Below are 15,051 nucleotides of genomic sequence, written 5' to 3'. Positions count from 1 at the left end.
CAGAAAAGGATCTTGGAGTCATCTTTGATGCCAAGATGAACATGGGCCGGCAGTGTGGGGATGCAGGCAGGAAGGCCAACCACACCTTGTCATGCATCCACAGATGCATCTCTAGCAGGTCCAAGGTTAATGTCGTTTTTGTCCCCTCTGTAACTGTACAGAATGCAGGGAAATAATGAAGGAGAAATACAGGCTGTATAAACAGTTCTGTGGCACTTCCTCTGATCAAGGTGAAACACCTGGGCTTTGGGATATTGTAACTGTAATAATACATCAGAATCTTTTTACTCTCCTCTTTTTTTTTTTTTACATAGACTTCAGAACATTCAAGACTGGGGACAGATCCTTTAAACTGAGGCAGAGAGATGGGTAGTGAATTGTCCGTGGTTACATAGAGACCACTGTTAAACCCCAGAGCAAGAGCTTGGGTTGCCTTACTCTCAGCAGTGTGTGCTAATTTCAGCTTCCCCATATACTATGCTTCTAGGTTGCCTGCTCCTGTCCAGCTCAGATTGGTAAGCACTGCAAGTTATTTTTCAGTGGCTCTAATGAACTTGGTGTGATGGTTCTCAAGGAATGTGTGCAGACTTCAAGAGCTGCCCCTGGACCTTGTATTGAATGGCACCTGAGTCTCCGCAGAGACCAGGGACCGACTGGGCTGCAGCAAACTGCCGTGTCCTCTGACTAAAGGGCTTGTTTTCCTCTCGGATGTCAAGTGAAGCAGAGTGGGTTGGAAGCTGGGTTGTCCCCTTCGTTGTCCTGGGGCTCTGGGTAAATGAAGGACCTCTGTCCCCAAGGCTGTCAGCCCAGCATCCTTCACAGGGATATTCACGCCAGCAACACTTACCTTAGAGCAGGAGGACTTGGGCCAAGTTCTCTAAGCTGGCCTGCTGAAAGCCACGGGCAAGCAGGGTGCCTTCCCCCTGCCTCAGTGTGCAGGCAGGGCCTACCCAGCCCAGCCAGCCAGCCAGCAGTGATGTGCAGTGTTATTTCAGAGAGTGCCAAAAGGTATGAATTACTGCACGTCAGAGCCGCATCTGGAGGAATGTGCCAGTGTTATTCCAATGGCAGCACGCTGTGAAGATGATGAAGCCGAGGGGGGCTGCATGGACACGCTATTTCAAATGAGTGGTCTCGCCTTGCCCTCCCTGATGGGTCCAAGGGGCCAGAGGGGACTAATAAGAGGCTGAATAATGCGATTGTGCATGTGGATTTTCCACTGCCGACTCTTAGTTTCTCTTAGCACAAACATCCCAAGCTCCCACCAGCTGCCGTTCCAGGTGACAGGGTTTTCCTGAAGCTTGTGCATTCGTTTATACAGAAATATATGTATATACATAGACATTGTAAAAAAGATTCAGCTCATTACACGCACACTACGGTGAATAGTTTTTCCTCTGCGTGTGCCATATTCTGCCGAGCAGGGTGTGTGAGAGGATGCCAAGGATAACACAGCATGTGAATGGTCCCTCAGTGTTCCTGATGGGGCACTGACAGGGAGCGCTGTGCACTTGTCAAGGAACATATGTTGTCCTGTCTTGGCAGGGCTGTGCCGTGAATGAGAACAAGGTAATTATGCTTCCTAGGAACCTGGAATGCACCTTCCCCAGCCCCTCAAAATAGACAAGCGTGTGAAGCTACAGCTTGAGGCAGAGGGAGATGTTGGCCGCCTTCCCTTCGGGTGTTGGGATCCCTAGAGTTGAGGACCTCTTGCTGAACAGGGGTTCGGTATTTCAGGCTTCCTAACTTGGTCTCATATGCTGAGCGCTAGCTCCCTCGGAGAAACGCCTTGGTCATAGAGTGCAGGAGGCTCTTGCGCGGTGTCCCTAGGGTGACTCACGCTTTGTCCCTCCGTGCCGTCTATTGCTCCCTGCTCTTGCAGATCTTAGCCCTCACCTGGGAACTGTGACTTACTTCGTGCAGTGTGCCTGGATGCTGCCTAAGTGCCAAAGCTGGGTGTGGGGCTCTGCCAAGTAAAAGATTAAACCAACAAGCTGCAGGCCACCGTGCTGCCATCCAGCAAAGGACACCAGCGAATGGTATCCCTCCACCCGTAGGAAGAGCTGCCAGCAAGTCGCACTAGGTTACGAATGAACTCAGGCACTAGTCATGTAAATGGCTTCCCTGGGTGCTGCAGCCCGAGCAACTTTAGGGTGCTGCTGCCTTGTGCCAGCTGAGTGACTTGCAGACTAGCTGGATTTCTTGTCTTCCACCCCCAGCAGCAGGACCATAGAGGGCAGGAGACTGTCCATCAGAGTCAGGATTTTTCCTCATAGTGGAAGAAGTGCCCAGCTCATCCCAGACCTCCAGGGAGCATTGAGCAGAGCCTGGGGCTACACTGTGAGAGGTTCAGCTCTTCAGACTGGTGCAGTTTCTGTACATGAATGGTTTACCCATTCATGCAAAGGACAAACGGCATTGCAAAGGACAAACAGCACAGCAAGGACTGGGGCAAGCTTCCCTTTGCTGCCCTGCCAGCATGCCTCAGTCATGTTCCCATCTAAGGTATCTTCATCTCCATGCTTCCTGCAGCCGTTGACTTTTCTGAGGTTCCCAGGGAGGGGGTTTGGTGGGAACTCCAAATGCTGAGTTTCACTGCTTTAACAAAGCTGCTCTAAGATGGCACCTGTAGCTGAAGTGGTGGATTTCCATGGGTAGGGTGGGGTTGCAGCTGGAGTTGTCTCAGGGGGTAGGACCTGAGGTAGGGCTCTTGCATGAGTGACCCATCTCCCAAGCCATCTGAACTGGAGGCTGTTGGAGTGTGTTTGAGAGACAAGGATTGATCATAGGGTGGAAGTCAGGAGGGGTGTTGTGAGCAGCATTTAGAAACCCACATGAGCTAGAGACGTAAATACGGGGGGTTGGGAGGCAAGTGGATATGTGACTGCACACGCGTCGCTGAAGATGGCACGCGACTGCCAAGTTGTCTCCAGTTTCTTATCGAGGGCGTGTTGCAGTGGAAGTAAATCTTGAGACCGAAGGAGGGGCAGGCTGGGGGGCTGAGGGACTAGTGAGCAAATGCTGTCTTGGGAAGGCTGAGATGAAGACATTAGCTGGATTGTAGAGTGGCTCCTGTTGGTTGTGGTCGAGTGTGGTTCAGCAGCTGTGTGGAGCAACAGGAAAAAATTAAAGCAGATTGCTTTTGGCAGAGGAATGGGGGCCAGTTACAACACGTTGAATAAAAATAAACACACAGCACTAGGAGGGCTGGCGCTCACAGCATGATCCCAGCAGACCTGCGAGGCCCACAGGAAGCTGACACTTGCGTGTAGCCGGGGCAGAGATGTTGCTTGTAGGCAGCCATTGGGCTGAGAGCAGTCGTTCAGTCTTGGTCTTCCAAACTCTAGGCTGATGCACCTTGGGTCTGATTTCTCCTCACTGTCTTAGTTCCATCATTAAAGCTCTCAGTCCATCCCCACCCACCCAATTTTGACCTAAGCCTACTAAGTGGAAGGGTCCTGGGCCTTTATCTTTGAGCACTTCTGCCTGTAGACATAAGTGAACAAGCCAAGTTCTCTGTCTTTGTGGCTGGCTCAGCGCAGGGCTGCAGCAGTGTTTGTTATTCGGAGGCTCCAAGGCCAAGGGTCTTTAGTTGCCTGCTTAATTCCTGCCCTGCAGCTCTGGTTGGGATTCTGCAGATCTGAATATTCGTGGACAAGGCTGGGGCAGGATCCTGAATGGGCTTAACGCTGAAAAATGAATGCTGCAGCCAGGAGTTTGGGGCTGAAGTCTCCGCCTTTACATTTGCTCTGTTCCCCCCCACCCATTGCCCCCTATGAACCACTTTTCCTGGCAAGGGCCATTACATCCAGCTCCCAGCCCAACAATAGCAGTTTATTAGGCCTGCAGCCCAGAGTGTGTGTGTGTGCGCGCGCGCGTGTGTGTGTGTGCAACTTCTCCCCAGAATTCCTAGCCCCTCCTGGCCTGCAGGTGAGGGATGGGGCCAGTGTCTTGCACTCTGGTCCTCTACATGGCAGTGAACTATGTTGCTACCTCCGGTTTGGTGTGGAGCTGAGATCTATGTGCTCCGGGCTTTACATGAGAATCCAATTAGAAGTTGCTTGTTGTCCTGGAATTCATGACAGGACCTTCCTGAACAAACCGTATTGGAATGGGTAAGAATCACAGGCTGGAGCATAAAGTTGCTGATTCCTGGCTGTAACAATGACCTGGCAGAGGTCCCTGCTTCCCTCCCTGGATAGCTGAAGAAGCTAGAGTGGAACCAGCAGGATTTGAGCTTTTCCTCTCTTCCTCCCAGCTGCTATGTAGTTCAGTGTGAAAGCTGTCCTAATGCTGATGCCCTGCATTGCCCCCCTCTGTGTGTCCACAGGCTAGCGGGAACAGCCTGGTAGGGTCCATCTCCGAACAGACACGGATGATGCCAGAGCTATGACAGGGGCTGCAGTCCTGGCACTGAGGGGTGATCAGTTATGGAACAGCTACAGGAGGAAGTACCTGAGGTCAGGGAAGAGGAGGAGGAAGAGGAAAAGGCAGTGACAGCAGCAGGTGGAGCCTTGGATACAAGTGGAGGACTGGATAGTTCACTGCCTTCCAGCAGCTACACAGGTAAGTTAGACGGGCTCCCTGGGGCACACAGCAGATGTGCATGGGAAACGGTGGGTGCTGGCTTTCCAGGAAAGGGGAAATACCTGCACAAAGAAACGAGTCTTGCAGCCTGAAGAAGTAAGATGCTGAAAATGGAGAGAAGCTCTGTACAGCTAGGACCAGGATTTCCATGGCAAAGTTAGAGGCATCCCTTCCTGTGCTGCATCTAACCTCATATCAGGAAAGAATCTCTTCCCCCCTCAATGATGTGCCTGAAATGCTGGGGGAAGCTTGCCCTCCTCTGAAGGAAGGGCCATTGGCTACTGCCATATTATCTGGGCATCAGACTCTTTCTTTGCACTGAGCTGCAAAGGGCAGAGGATCTTCCCTGTGAATGGAGTTTAGTTTTAATCTTTCTTTTTTTTTGAATGGATTGGCTGAGAGCCAAGTTCCTGAGAAGCTTAATCCTACCACTAAAGAGGTACCATTAACTGAGCAGTGGGAGAGGAAAGTTAGAGTGCCACACACAACTTTAGGTTCCTAAGTTTTAAAGGGAGCTAAATCCAGCCTGAATGCAGATAGACAAAGGAAGAAAATACCATGCAGGTGGGCATTCTGGTGGTATATGAAAGCTGTTGCTTGGTGCCAGTTGCATGCTTGACGTGGCACGGGGCACCTTAAAGCCAATCCCTAATCTACAGACCTGACTGTCCAAACATGATCTGTGGGCTCCGGCCTCTTGAAGAGAGGCCTCTCTTGCCTGGTTGCCCTGCTGTCAGAATTGCAAGCATCTATCTGCCTGTTGTCACAGGCTAGGGACCCTCCAGTTTGCCTCTCTGTTTGCCTGTAGACCTTTCCCAGAGCTCCTCTCCATCCCTGTCGGACCAGCTCCAGATGGGCTGCGAGGATGCATCCTCTGGGATGCTGAACGTGGAGTGCAGGGTCTGTGGAGACAAAGCATCGGGGTTTCACTATGGAGTCCACGCATGTGAAGGCTGTAAGGTATGGGGTGCATGCAGTGTTTAAGCTCTGTCTAATGGGAAAGGTGGGGGGCCCTTCTGTTACCCGAGAGAGTTGAATCTGAAGCCACCAACTTTGTAACAGGCTGGGCTTTTGGTCTGGCATTTTGTTGTGTAGCAAAGTGGGGAGGCAGTAATAATTGATTGCAAATACCATTCTAAGGCCTGATCCATGGGTAAAAAGGGGCAGGCAGTACTGAAAGGGGCTGAAGTACATCTGGAAGAGAGGCAACAGCCAAAGCGCTGAGCTCTGCGCAGCACGAGCCTTCCCAGCTGTGCATCCCCTCAGTTCTCACCCCTTGTACTGTGCTTCATTCAGCAAATCTTTTATCACAGTGAGGACACTGGGCCAGATTTTCAGGATGTTCCCTGGCTGATCTCTGCTATGGGTCAGCAGCAAGCGTGGATAGTTATTGCCGTAGGGTCGTTTGGCCAACGCCTGGACACGATTATAAAATTCCTTCCCCCACAGCGGATGCCAGAGGGGCTGCAGTAGACATCTGGGGGCTGCCAAACATTCCTCAGGAAACGCTGGCAGCGGCTGGGACTTGGAATGCTGTTGCTTGCTTGCTTGTCTCCCCCTGCCGGCAGCAGGCAAGATAGAGACAGCCACAAACAAAACATCTCTCTCTTTGGCAAGCCATTCCCTCCTCCCCCTTGTGATAGATGTTTGGTTTGTTCTGAGATCACCTGAAATCACATCACTTTTGGCTTGGCAGCCTTTCTGCCTGCAGCCTGGACCTCCACCCCACCCTGAACCTTTGAGGGTCCGAGCCACTCTGAGCTTGGAGCACTGTAGGGCTCAGCTGGTTCTGAAGCCCTGTTGACTAATGCTGCTGTTCTTCCACCTGCTCTCTTCTGCACCCTTCCCACAGGGCTTCTTCCGCCGAACAATCCGCATGAAGCTGGAGTACGAGAAGTGTGAACGGAACTGCAAGATCCAGAAGAAGAATCGGAACAAGTGCCAGTACTGCCGCTTCCAGAAATGCCTCTCCCTGGGCATGTCGCACAATGGTGAGGCCCCCACAGCCTAAAGGGCAGGGGGATGATGTCTGGGTGGGGGGAGCCTCACCTGTGTGTAGTATTCAGAATTGCCTGGGGATTGTGGGAACCCAATAGGAGACCCCTTCAAAGGGCCTAATTTCCAGGGGATGAATGGTTGTTGCTGCCTTTCAAGCATCTCTGACTGAGCACTCAGTATTGCTGATGGCTCCAGCAGATTGGGAGCCTGTGCTCTCCAAAGCAATGCTCCCTAGGCAGGCCTCAAATAAGAGATGCCTCCAGGAGCCTGCGCTCTGTAGCGGAGTGTGGTAGGGTGGGGGCGGTTTCTGCTAATTGAAGCCATGCCTCTACCATGGTGTCTTCAGAGCAGCATCACCAGATGTCCTAGGCACCTAAAGAGCAAATAGCAATTAGCATTTACCTTCCCGAGAGCCTTTCTCCTCTGCGTGCCTCACTGGCTGTGCACACGCAGCCCTGCAGCGCAACTGTCCCCAAGGGGGGCAGCAGCCACACACACAAGACAGCGGGCCAGGGAAAGACACCAGAGCAAGTGTCCTGCTTTTGGGAAAAGCACTGTTGGGCGCACAGAGCTGGAGCCACCCATGGCCTTGAGTTGTGCTTGGTGTCCTGAGAAGCAAGGCAGGGGGTGAGTGGCTTTCAGCTCCGTTTCCTTTCTCATCCCAGGAGCAGTTGGAGGCCAGCTTGGCCCCAAAAGCAAATCGAAGAAGCTTTACAGTTGTCCTTCCTCATACTGGCAGGGGTAATTTGGAGCCATTCCACCAGGCAAAGTCCTCCCAGTGCAGCTTGCTCCCACCATGCCCCTGCTTCCCCTGCCACGCATGCTAAGAAAGATGTGGCCAGAAGTAGGAGGCAGAGAGCTGCCTGTTGTACAACAAGCAGGGATTCTCCTGTGCAAGAGAATCTCTGCTCACTGCTCGGTTATCCCCTCATGAGCAGCACGCAGGGGATATGCAGGAGGCTGGGATCTGGCCTGTGGTGCTAACCCAGAGCAGAGGCCAAGTTGGTTTAGGTCTGTAGCTCCAGGGAATCAAGTCCTCCAAACAAAGTGCTTACACCACAACCTACCCCTTGGGTGCTGAGCTTCTTAGTCTGTAGCAGGAGGAGCCCTGGCTTGGAAGCCCTTCCTTTGCAGTGCACGTCATGTGTTGGCTGCTGAACCAAGGAATTGCTTTTTTGCTGTTTGTTCCTGGACTGTGTGCTGTCCATGGGCCCTGGGTGGTTTCCGTTCCTTTCCACATATGGGGCTGGCCCAGCAGAAGCAGCACAGATGGCTTTTCTGTCTTCTGTCCAAAAACACAATAATCAAAAGCACAAGCATCGTCTTCCCCTCAGTCGTGGCAGAGCCTGTCCAAGAAACAGGTCTCTGGGGAGCCCATACTATTCCGTAGCACTTCTAGTGTAGCTCTGAACAGGGGCCTTGCTGGGAAATAGTGATGGTGTGGCACTGAGCCACAGGCTCGAATCTTCCAGGGGCCCCTGTAGCTTCGTAGTAAAGCTCCCAGATACCCAGAGCCCTTGCTGTTGGTGAGTGGCATCCCAGTTGCCCTGAAGAGATGTGTGTTCTCCTTGCTTGGTTCCTTGTTGTCATCTCCCAGAGTGCCTTATGGTGCCCATTTTGTCACGTCACAGCCATCCGCTTTGGCCGCATGCCAGAGGCGGAGAAGAGGAAGCTGGTGGCGGGGCTGACAGCCAGTGCGATCAGCTGCCAGAACCCGCAGGTGGCCGACCTTAAGGCCTTCTCCAAGCACATCTACAATGCCTACCTGAAGAACTTCAACATGACCAAAAAGAAGGCAAGAGGCATCCTGACTGGGAAGGCCAGCAGCAGCCCGGTGAGTGCCCTAGGTGGGCTGCAGAAGGCCAGTGCTTTAGGCCAGCCATCTTCACCTTAAGGCAGGGGCCATCAGAAGCATTTGATACCTTAGGATCAGGCCCACAGGTACTGCCTGCCTGGGGCGACCTTCGTGCTAGTGTTTCACTCTCTAGTGTTTGGCATTGGAGTTGTATTTTGAATGCTGCTGTGATCAGACCAGGCCAGAAATTTGATCCTGTGATCTCCCTAATGGATGAACCACCTGAATAGTGGGCCAGACCCTGAGACTTGTCGTGTAAGGCACCAGGGCAGAAGGCGCTCGCCTCTTCACCAGGTGTGAGGGAAAATGTCTGCTTGTTGAGAAGCACCGCCCAGTGTGGTGCTCATGTTAAAATGTGCCCATCGGCTCTGGGGGCAAAGATGAGCCCTGTTTATAAGAACTCGTGTAGTGTGCTGGGTCTGGAGCTGGGAAACCCTGCCCAGTATTTATCCTAGCTGTTCAACCCTTCCCTTTTACCCACTCCATCCCCTCCCCCCAGCAAAAGCTGCTTTTCATCGTGGCAGGGTTGTTATAGTGGGAGCATCAGCCTGATGACAGCAGTTCCCCTTTTGATATCTCTGTAGAGTCTGTGATTGAAAAGGAATTGCCAGGTAAGCATGGGTAAATTCTCCGAGGGCCTACATTAGCAAGGTTGACCTGGGATCAACTGAAGCAGCATTGGGGAGCTATGCAAAATGGTTAAACCCTTGAATGAGTGACCCAGTCCACATGTAGGCATCTCGGAGGGCCCTGGTTCCCGGAAGTACTGCTTATCCCTTTCAGTCCTGGGTTTCAGCACTAGAATAATCTAACACAGGAGCAAATGAGCATCTCCAGCTGCATGGAGTGCTGCAGTGCTGCTCATGCTGTGCAGGATTTCCAAGGATCTGGCTGCAGCAGCACAGTGTGCAGCCCAGAATTCAAAAACACCGGCAGGGAAGCAGCCCCACTGTAACTTGGCCAGCAAATAGGCTAGGTGAGCGTCTCCAGGCTAGTGACTCAGTGGGCTTTATTGCATCCAGCGTTGTTGCTGGTTAACCAGGAGCAGGGTGACCATCCTCAGAGCACAGGCTCACTCCATGCAAGCGGCTGTGTGATGCTGCCTAGAGACTCCCACATGATCCATCACTCTTCTTATCACTGGGTTCCTGCCATGGGCTACATATTCCTTGAAAGCAGGAGGCAAAGAGATACTGTGGATACCAGGGGTAATAGAAAGGAGTTGGGAAGGTACAAAGAAGGGGAACAAGGATGATGACTAGTATGGAGAGTCTTCCATGTGAAGAGAAACTAAAGAGGCCAGGCCTGTTCAGTTAAGAGAGACATTTGAAGGAGGGCATGATAAGAGTTTACAAAATATTAAATGGCAAAGAGAAAGTAAATGGAGTTATTATTTACTGTCTCTCACAAAACAAGAACTAGGGGTCACAAAACGAAACTAGTAGGTAGTAAGTTTAAAACTAACAAAAGGAAGTTCTTTTTCACACATCATGTCTTTGAAGCGTGGAATTTGTGGGCACCAGATGTTGCGGAAGCTGACAGTTTAGCCAGATTCGAAAAGGGATTAGACACAGCCTTGGTGGAAAGGGGCATCAATAGCTATTGAGCATGGGAGTTAGGAATACAGCCTTTGAATTAGAAATTCCAAGACCTTAAATGCTGGAGGCTGCAAGTGAGAGAGGAACAGTGGGGAAAAAACCTGATCATACCCTGTTCACTCTCCCTTTTTAGCATCTGCTCTCTGCCTGAGACAGAGAGACAGAGACTGGGCAAAATGGACTTATGGTCTGACCCAGTATATAGCAGTTCTTACACTATTATGTTAATTAATAGGATAGTGTTCTGAATTGCCTTCAATATCAGAGACAGATCAGTGTGCTTGGTATAGCTGGGACTTTGAAGCCCTGTGGCAGAGGTCTCACTTTTCACTTCTCTTTTACGTAGCCTTTTGTGATCCACGACATGGACACCTTGTGGCAGGCAGAAAAGGGGCTGGTGTGGAAACAGCTGGTGAATGGGATCCCCCCATAAAAAGAGATTGGAGTCCACGTCTTCTATCGCTGCCAGTGCACCACTGTGGAGACTGTGCGGGAGCTCACGGAGTTTGCCAAGAGCATCCCCAGCTTTGTTGGCCTCTACCTGAATGACCAAGTGACTCTACTGAAGTATGGAGTGCATGAGGCCATCTTTGCCATGCTGGCCTCTATCATGAACAAGGACGGGCTTCTAGTGGCCAACGGAAATGGGTTTGTGACACGTGAGTTCCTGCGTAGCCTGCGCAAGCCCTTCAACGAGATCATGGAGCCCAAGTTTGAGTTTGCTGTGAAGTTCAACTCGCTGGAGTTGGACGACAGTGACTTGGCTCTGTTTGTGGCTGCCATAATCCTGTGTGGAGGTGAGTCTGGGCCTGGCAGCCATGTGGATGGCATGATTGCTGGGGGAGGAGCATGGAGACTCCTTGGCAGGTTGTGGGGTTGATGTGAGGCTGTTTCTGAGGGGAGCTAGACCCTGCTGCTGGGCGGGTGATCTGCCGGCTGGAGCTGGGGTTTGAATCTGGTGAATTCACCAAAAGAGAATTGCATAGACCTGAAATCAAAGCCTTCCAGCTTCTCTGCTGCACTGGCTATACACACCTTGGTGTTTCCTGTCACCACCATGAGGTGAGGCTGTAGGAAGTACAGAAATGGGGTTAAAGCCCCCATGCCCAGAACGTGCTGTGACAGGGGTTGTTTAGGGACCAAGGACTTCTGGCTTCTTTTCTGATGCTGACTCAGTGCATAAGTTTGGGCAGGCTGGTTAGGAGTGCCCTGTGTGCTCCCCCGTGGCTAATGTTTAATACAGTGATTCTCAAAAAAAGCCAGCCCCACAAGATCCTTTTAAGGGTGCCATGCAAAGGGATCAAAGCATTCCTTAAGGTCTTTGCGCTGCTAGGTGTGCAAACACCGACATGTGATTCACAGGATAAACCCAGAGATTTCAAATAAGAATCCACAGGGTCAAAAACACTCTGCCCTGCTGCAGGCTTTTCAAGTTCTGTGCAACGGAACTGCTCTATTATTTTTCTGTAGTCAAGAAATAAGCAAAAGCTAAAAGGGAAGGGACACTCTCTGAGTGGTGCCTTCAGCCTAAAGAGATTGAGAACCACTCATTTTAATGAGAGTCATGCTTGGGCTATGCTTTAAGCTGTGTCCATTCTCTTCTACAGACCGCCCTGGCTTGATGAACGTGAAGCTGGTGGAGGATATACAGGACAACATCCTCCGAGCCCTGGAGTTCCACCTGCAGACCAACCACCCTGACGCCCAGTACCTCTTCCCCAAGCTGCTGCAGAAGATGGCTGACCTGCGGCAGCTAGTAACAGAGCATGCACAGCTGGTGCAGAAGATCAAGAAGACAGAGACAGAAACTTCACTGCACCCACTCCTGCAGGAGATCTACAAGGACATGTATTGAGGAGCGCTTATTTATGAGAGAGATTAAAGCCATCGACCCCTTGCCGAACTCTTTGTGCGACAACAAAGAATCCCTTTCCCCGTCTTCCATTTTCTTCTACTGGAAACTGTTTTCTATAGGATCAGTACACACGGTACATAAGGCAAAGCACCATGAGACTTTGCAGTTACTGCGGGGTAGGCCAGGGCTTCCGTTAATATGCACTAACCAACCTTAAAGGGTGAAACCCATTTCCATTGTTACAGCCCAGCTGCTTCAGGAGTGGCTGGTGCATTTCCACCCAGGTCAACAGGCCGTGGGAGCACTGGGCCCACAAAGCGGCAGCAAGGGGATGGTCTGATGTAGGAAGACCAAGGAGCAGCTCCAGTATCTGCAGGCCCAGAACTGCACTTGAGATCTCGCAGCTGCTGTGTATTATTTGTATTGCACTCCACAGGCTATCAGTCCTGAGCCATGAGGTCTAAGACAGTCACAGAAGCAAGCGGCTCTCAGGGTACGAGTCCCCCAGAGAAACCTGTGAGTGTTTGGAGAAGGGTACGATGCTTCCTCAGGGGACAGACCGGCTGTGCTCCCCCTGAATGCCTAGGGAAGACATGCTTTCTACTAGAGATGTGTCCTCCCCTGCCTTCCATACTGCTCCCTTACATGTGTGAGTCTTCATGTGGCCTGAGTTAGTCCTTGTTAACCCTTAATTTCAAAGGCACCTGCCCCTTGGCATGTGCTCCTATCTTCACCTAGAACAGTGGTTTTCAACCCTTTTTCATTTGTGGACCCCTAAAAAATTTCAAATGGAGGTGGGGACCCCTTCAAATTGTCAGTGTGGGTATTTACATACTTTTGATTGATCATAGTCATCTTTCGTGGACCCCTTAGACATAGTCTGTGGGCGCCCAGGAATCTGCAGACCACAGATTGAAAACCACTGGCCTAGAAGCTTGAACGTAGGGAAGGAAGGGAGAGGTGAGACGGAGGTTGGCTCACCAGGGTCTTCAGAGCCAGTGCTAGAACTTCTGTTGAATCCATTATCCAATCTGGGGCAGACTTGAACTGCCCCAAGAGCCCAAGTCCCTGCTAGGTGGGTGGATGAAAAGGATTCAGTGTTGTGAAGCAGGCAAGAGAGAGCAGAGCAGGGGGGCACTAGGGTTATCATAGCTATAGGCCCCGTTAGGCAGGGCTCCAGCTTGCTTGGAGCAATTGTGGAAGAAGAAGAGTGGGGAGCTGGGTCATTTCTAGCCTGAAGGAAGGCTTGGATGAATCTGGCCTCATAAGAGAGAGAGAGAGAGAGAGCACTTTTCACTCTCAGGTCTTTATCTCAGAACCAGTCCTGGTCTGTAGCGTGTAGATCACCTAATGGCTCTTAAGTGGCCTGTCGTGAATGAAGTCGTTGTTTTAGATCCAGTTCCTGCTAAACAAGTGTCCGCTTCACTACAGCTACCACCACTGGCACTTCCATTGGCATCCTTGGCACAGACAGCGAGCTTTGAATGGGCTGTGGAGGCTCCATTCTCCTGCTGGAGAGGGAGAGGTGTGTTCCCTCCCTGGCCAGAGTTGGGGTGGGTTACTGGAGCAGCATGGAAGCAGGTTTGGCCTTGCACGCCCTGGGCTGAGGGTCTTGGACTCCCGAGTTGGCTGACTGCCACTTGGACAGAGATCCAGGTTTCTGGATCTGTGTGTGGCTCTCCTGACCCAGCAGCCCAGTGAGAGGAGGCAGCTGTCCAGAGAGAGAAATCTGGCCTTGCAGGTGAGACCTCTTCAAGGATGCATTGGATGAGGCCAGTGGCCAAGAAGGCAAAGCCCTGCCCCCTGCACTGATGCTGTTCATTGGGCCCTGAAGGGAGGTTAGCTCCAGGTGGAGGGTTGTTATAGTAGTGTAAAGCCCTTAGTGAATGCACTGCTTTGACCCCACACCCTCCTCGGCAGACCCCATGTGGCCCAGCCTGAGGGAGTTGACCACAGGCTGCATGACCTTGTAGATCTCTTCCATCTCTAATGCTAGAACCATGCTAGGCATTGACTTTGCGGTGTTGGGGAGACCTCCTGCTGGAGGGCAACTCCAGCTCGGGCCTGGGAGGCCTGAACGTCTGACTCTGGCTCAGCCGTTAACTTGCAAGCCACGTAACCACAGTGCCTCAGTTTCCCTGACCCATAAGCGAGTCTAATAAAACTTGAATCTCCCTTGCAAAGGTTGAAGGGGAGCCAGCTAGTGTTTGTACAGTGCAGTATAAATACCAAGTATTTATGGCAGGAGGCGGGGAATGCCCTGTTTGTTGTGATGACAAGACTGGGGCTTTTCAGGGGAGTCCTGGGATGACCTAGGGCAGCTGGGCCTCCCATAACATCGTGCTTCCACAGTACTTTGGTATCATTGGCAGGGACTTGTTCTGGCAGCTGTGGGCACCAGCTTTGCTCTTAGGCTCTGTGACCGGCAAAACCTTGAGCAAGCTTCCCTTGCACCTTCCAGCAGCAGTAACAAAAACACCTGTCATGCAGCTGAGAGGGACCTGCCCCCTCCCACTGCAGCCACACTGAAGCAGTGTTTGAGTCTGTCTCCAGGAGAAGAGAGGATTGAACCAGGGATGTGTCTGGTTTTCTGCCAGGGGTGACAGCAGTCACCCGGGATCCCATCTGTGCAAGCGCTTCCACAGGCAGAATCTGTTTAGTTTGATACAAGGCAGCTGGACCCAAGTCAGGGGCAGCAAGTGGCTGGGGAAGGGAAAGGGGGATGTCCCCCTACCCAGAGATGATGCATTGTCCTTGCAGAGCCCGCCAGTAATTGCAGCATGACATGCTGGAGTTACTGTACAGTGCTGTGGGACAAGCCCCTTCTGAGGTAGCAAATTTCCCTGGTGCAATAAGTTAAAAATCCAAAGTGGGAGGTGCTTTGCTTCCCTCCCCATGCTTGCTGGGCAGCCTGACTGCGTGCCTCCAAACGGGTAGGTGGGGCTAGCACAGAGCGCCAAGGGTCCGAGGGATGGTCCCGGTGCCATCTCCATGCCCCACCTGCAGGTGGGTAACATGCGTTCAGCAAATAGAGCATGATCAAGGACAGGGGGCTTCTAGAAACTGGGAGCTGCACGGACTTGCTCTTCTCTTGTAGTAAATCACTCCCTCCCTCCGGGCCTCGGTTTCCCCATCTGTGTTATCGGAACAGCCATTTC

At 51.9% G+C, this 15,051-nt stretch overlaps 1 protein-coding gene across 1 annotated transcript in view; it reads left to right on the top strand.

Moving 5' to 3' along the window:
• PPARD (peroxisome proliferator activated receptor delta) overlaps positions 1-12,789 on the top strand; it is a 35,449-nt gene extending 22,660 nt beyond the window's left edge. The window contains 6 exon segments of the mRNA XM_019514141.1: positions 4,331-4,566; positions 5,396-5,547; positions 6,440-6,578; positions 8,217-8,419; positions 10,385-10,835; positions 11,646-12,789. Of these exon segments, the coding sequence (XP_019369686.1) occupies positions 4,431-4,566; positions 5,396-5,547; positions 6,440-6,578; positions 8,217-8,419; positions 10,385-10,835; positions 11,646-11,893 (1,329 nt within the window). The 5' untranslated portion in view covers positions 4,331-4,430 and the 3' untranslated portion in view covers positions 11,894-12,789.
• Positions 12,790-15,051: the final 2,262 nt, after the last annotated feature.

The sequence above is a fragment of the Gavialis gangeticus genome, unplaced genomic scaffold, assembly GCF_001723915.1.
Source record: "Gavialis gangeticus isolate Ggan-Ray unplaced genomic scaffold, GavGan_comp1, whole genome shotgun sequence".
NCBI lineage: Eukaryota > Metazoa > Chordata > Crocodylia > Gavialidae > Gavialis > Gavialis gangeticus.
Note: the sequence above shows the minus strand (reverse complement) of the source record. Positions and strands in the feature narration are given on the sequence as shown.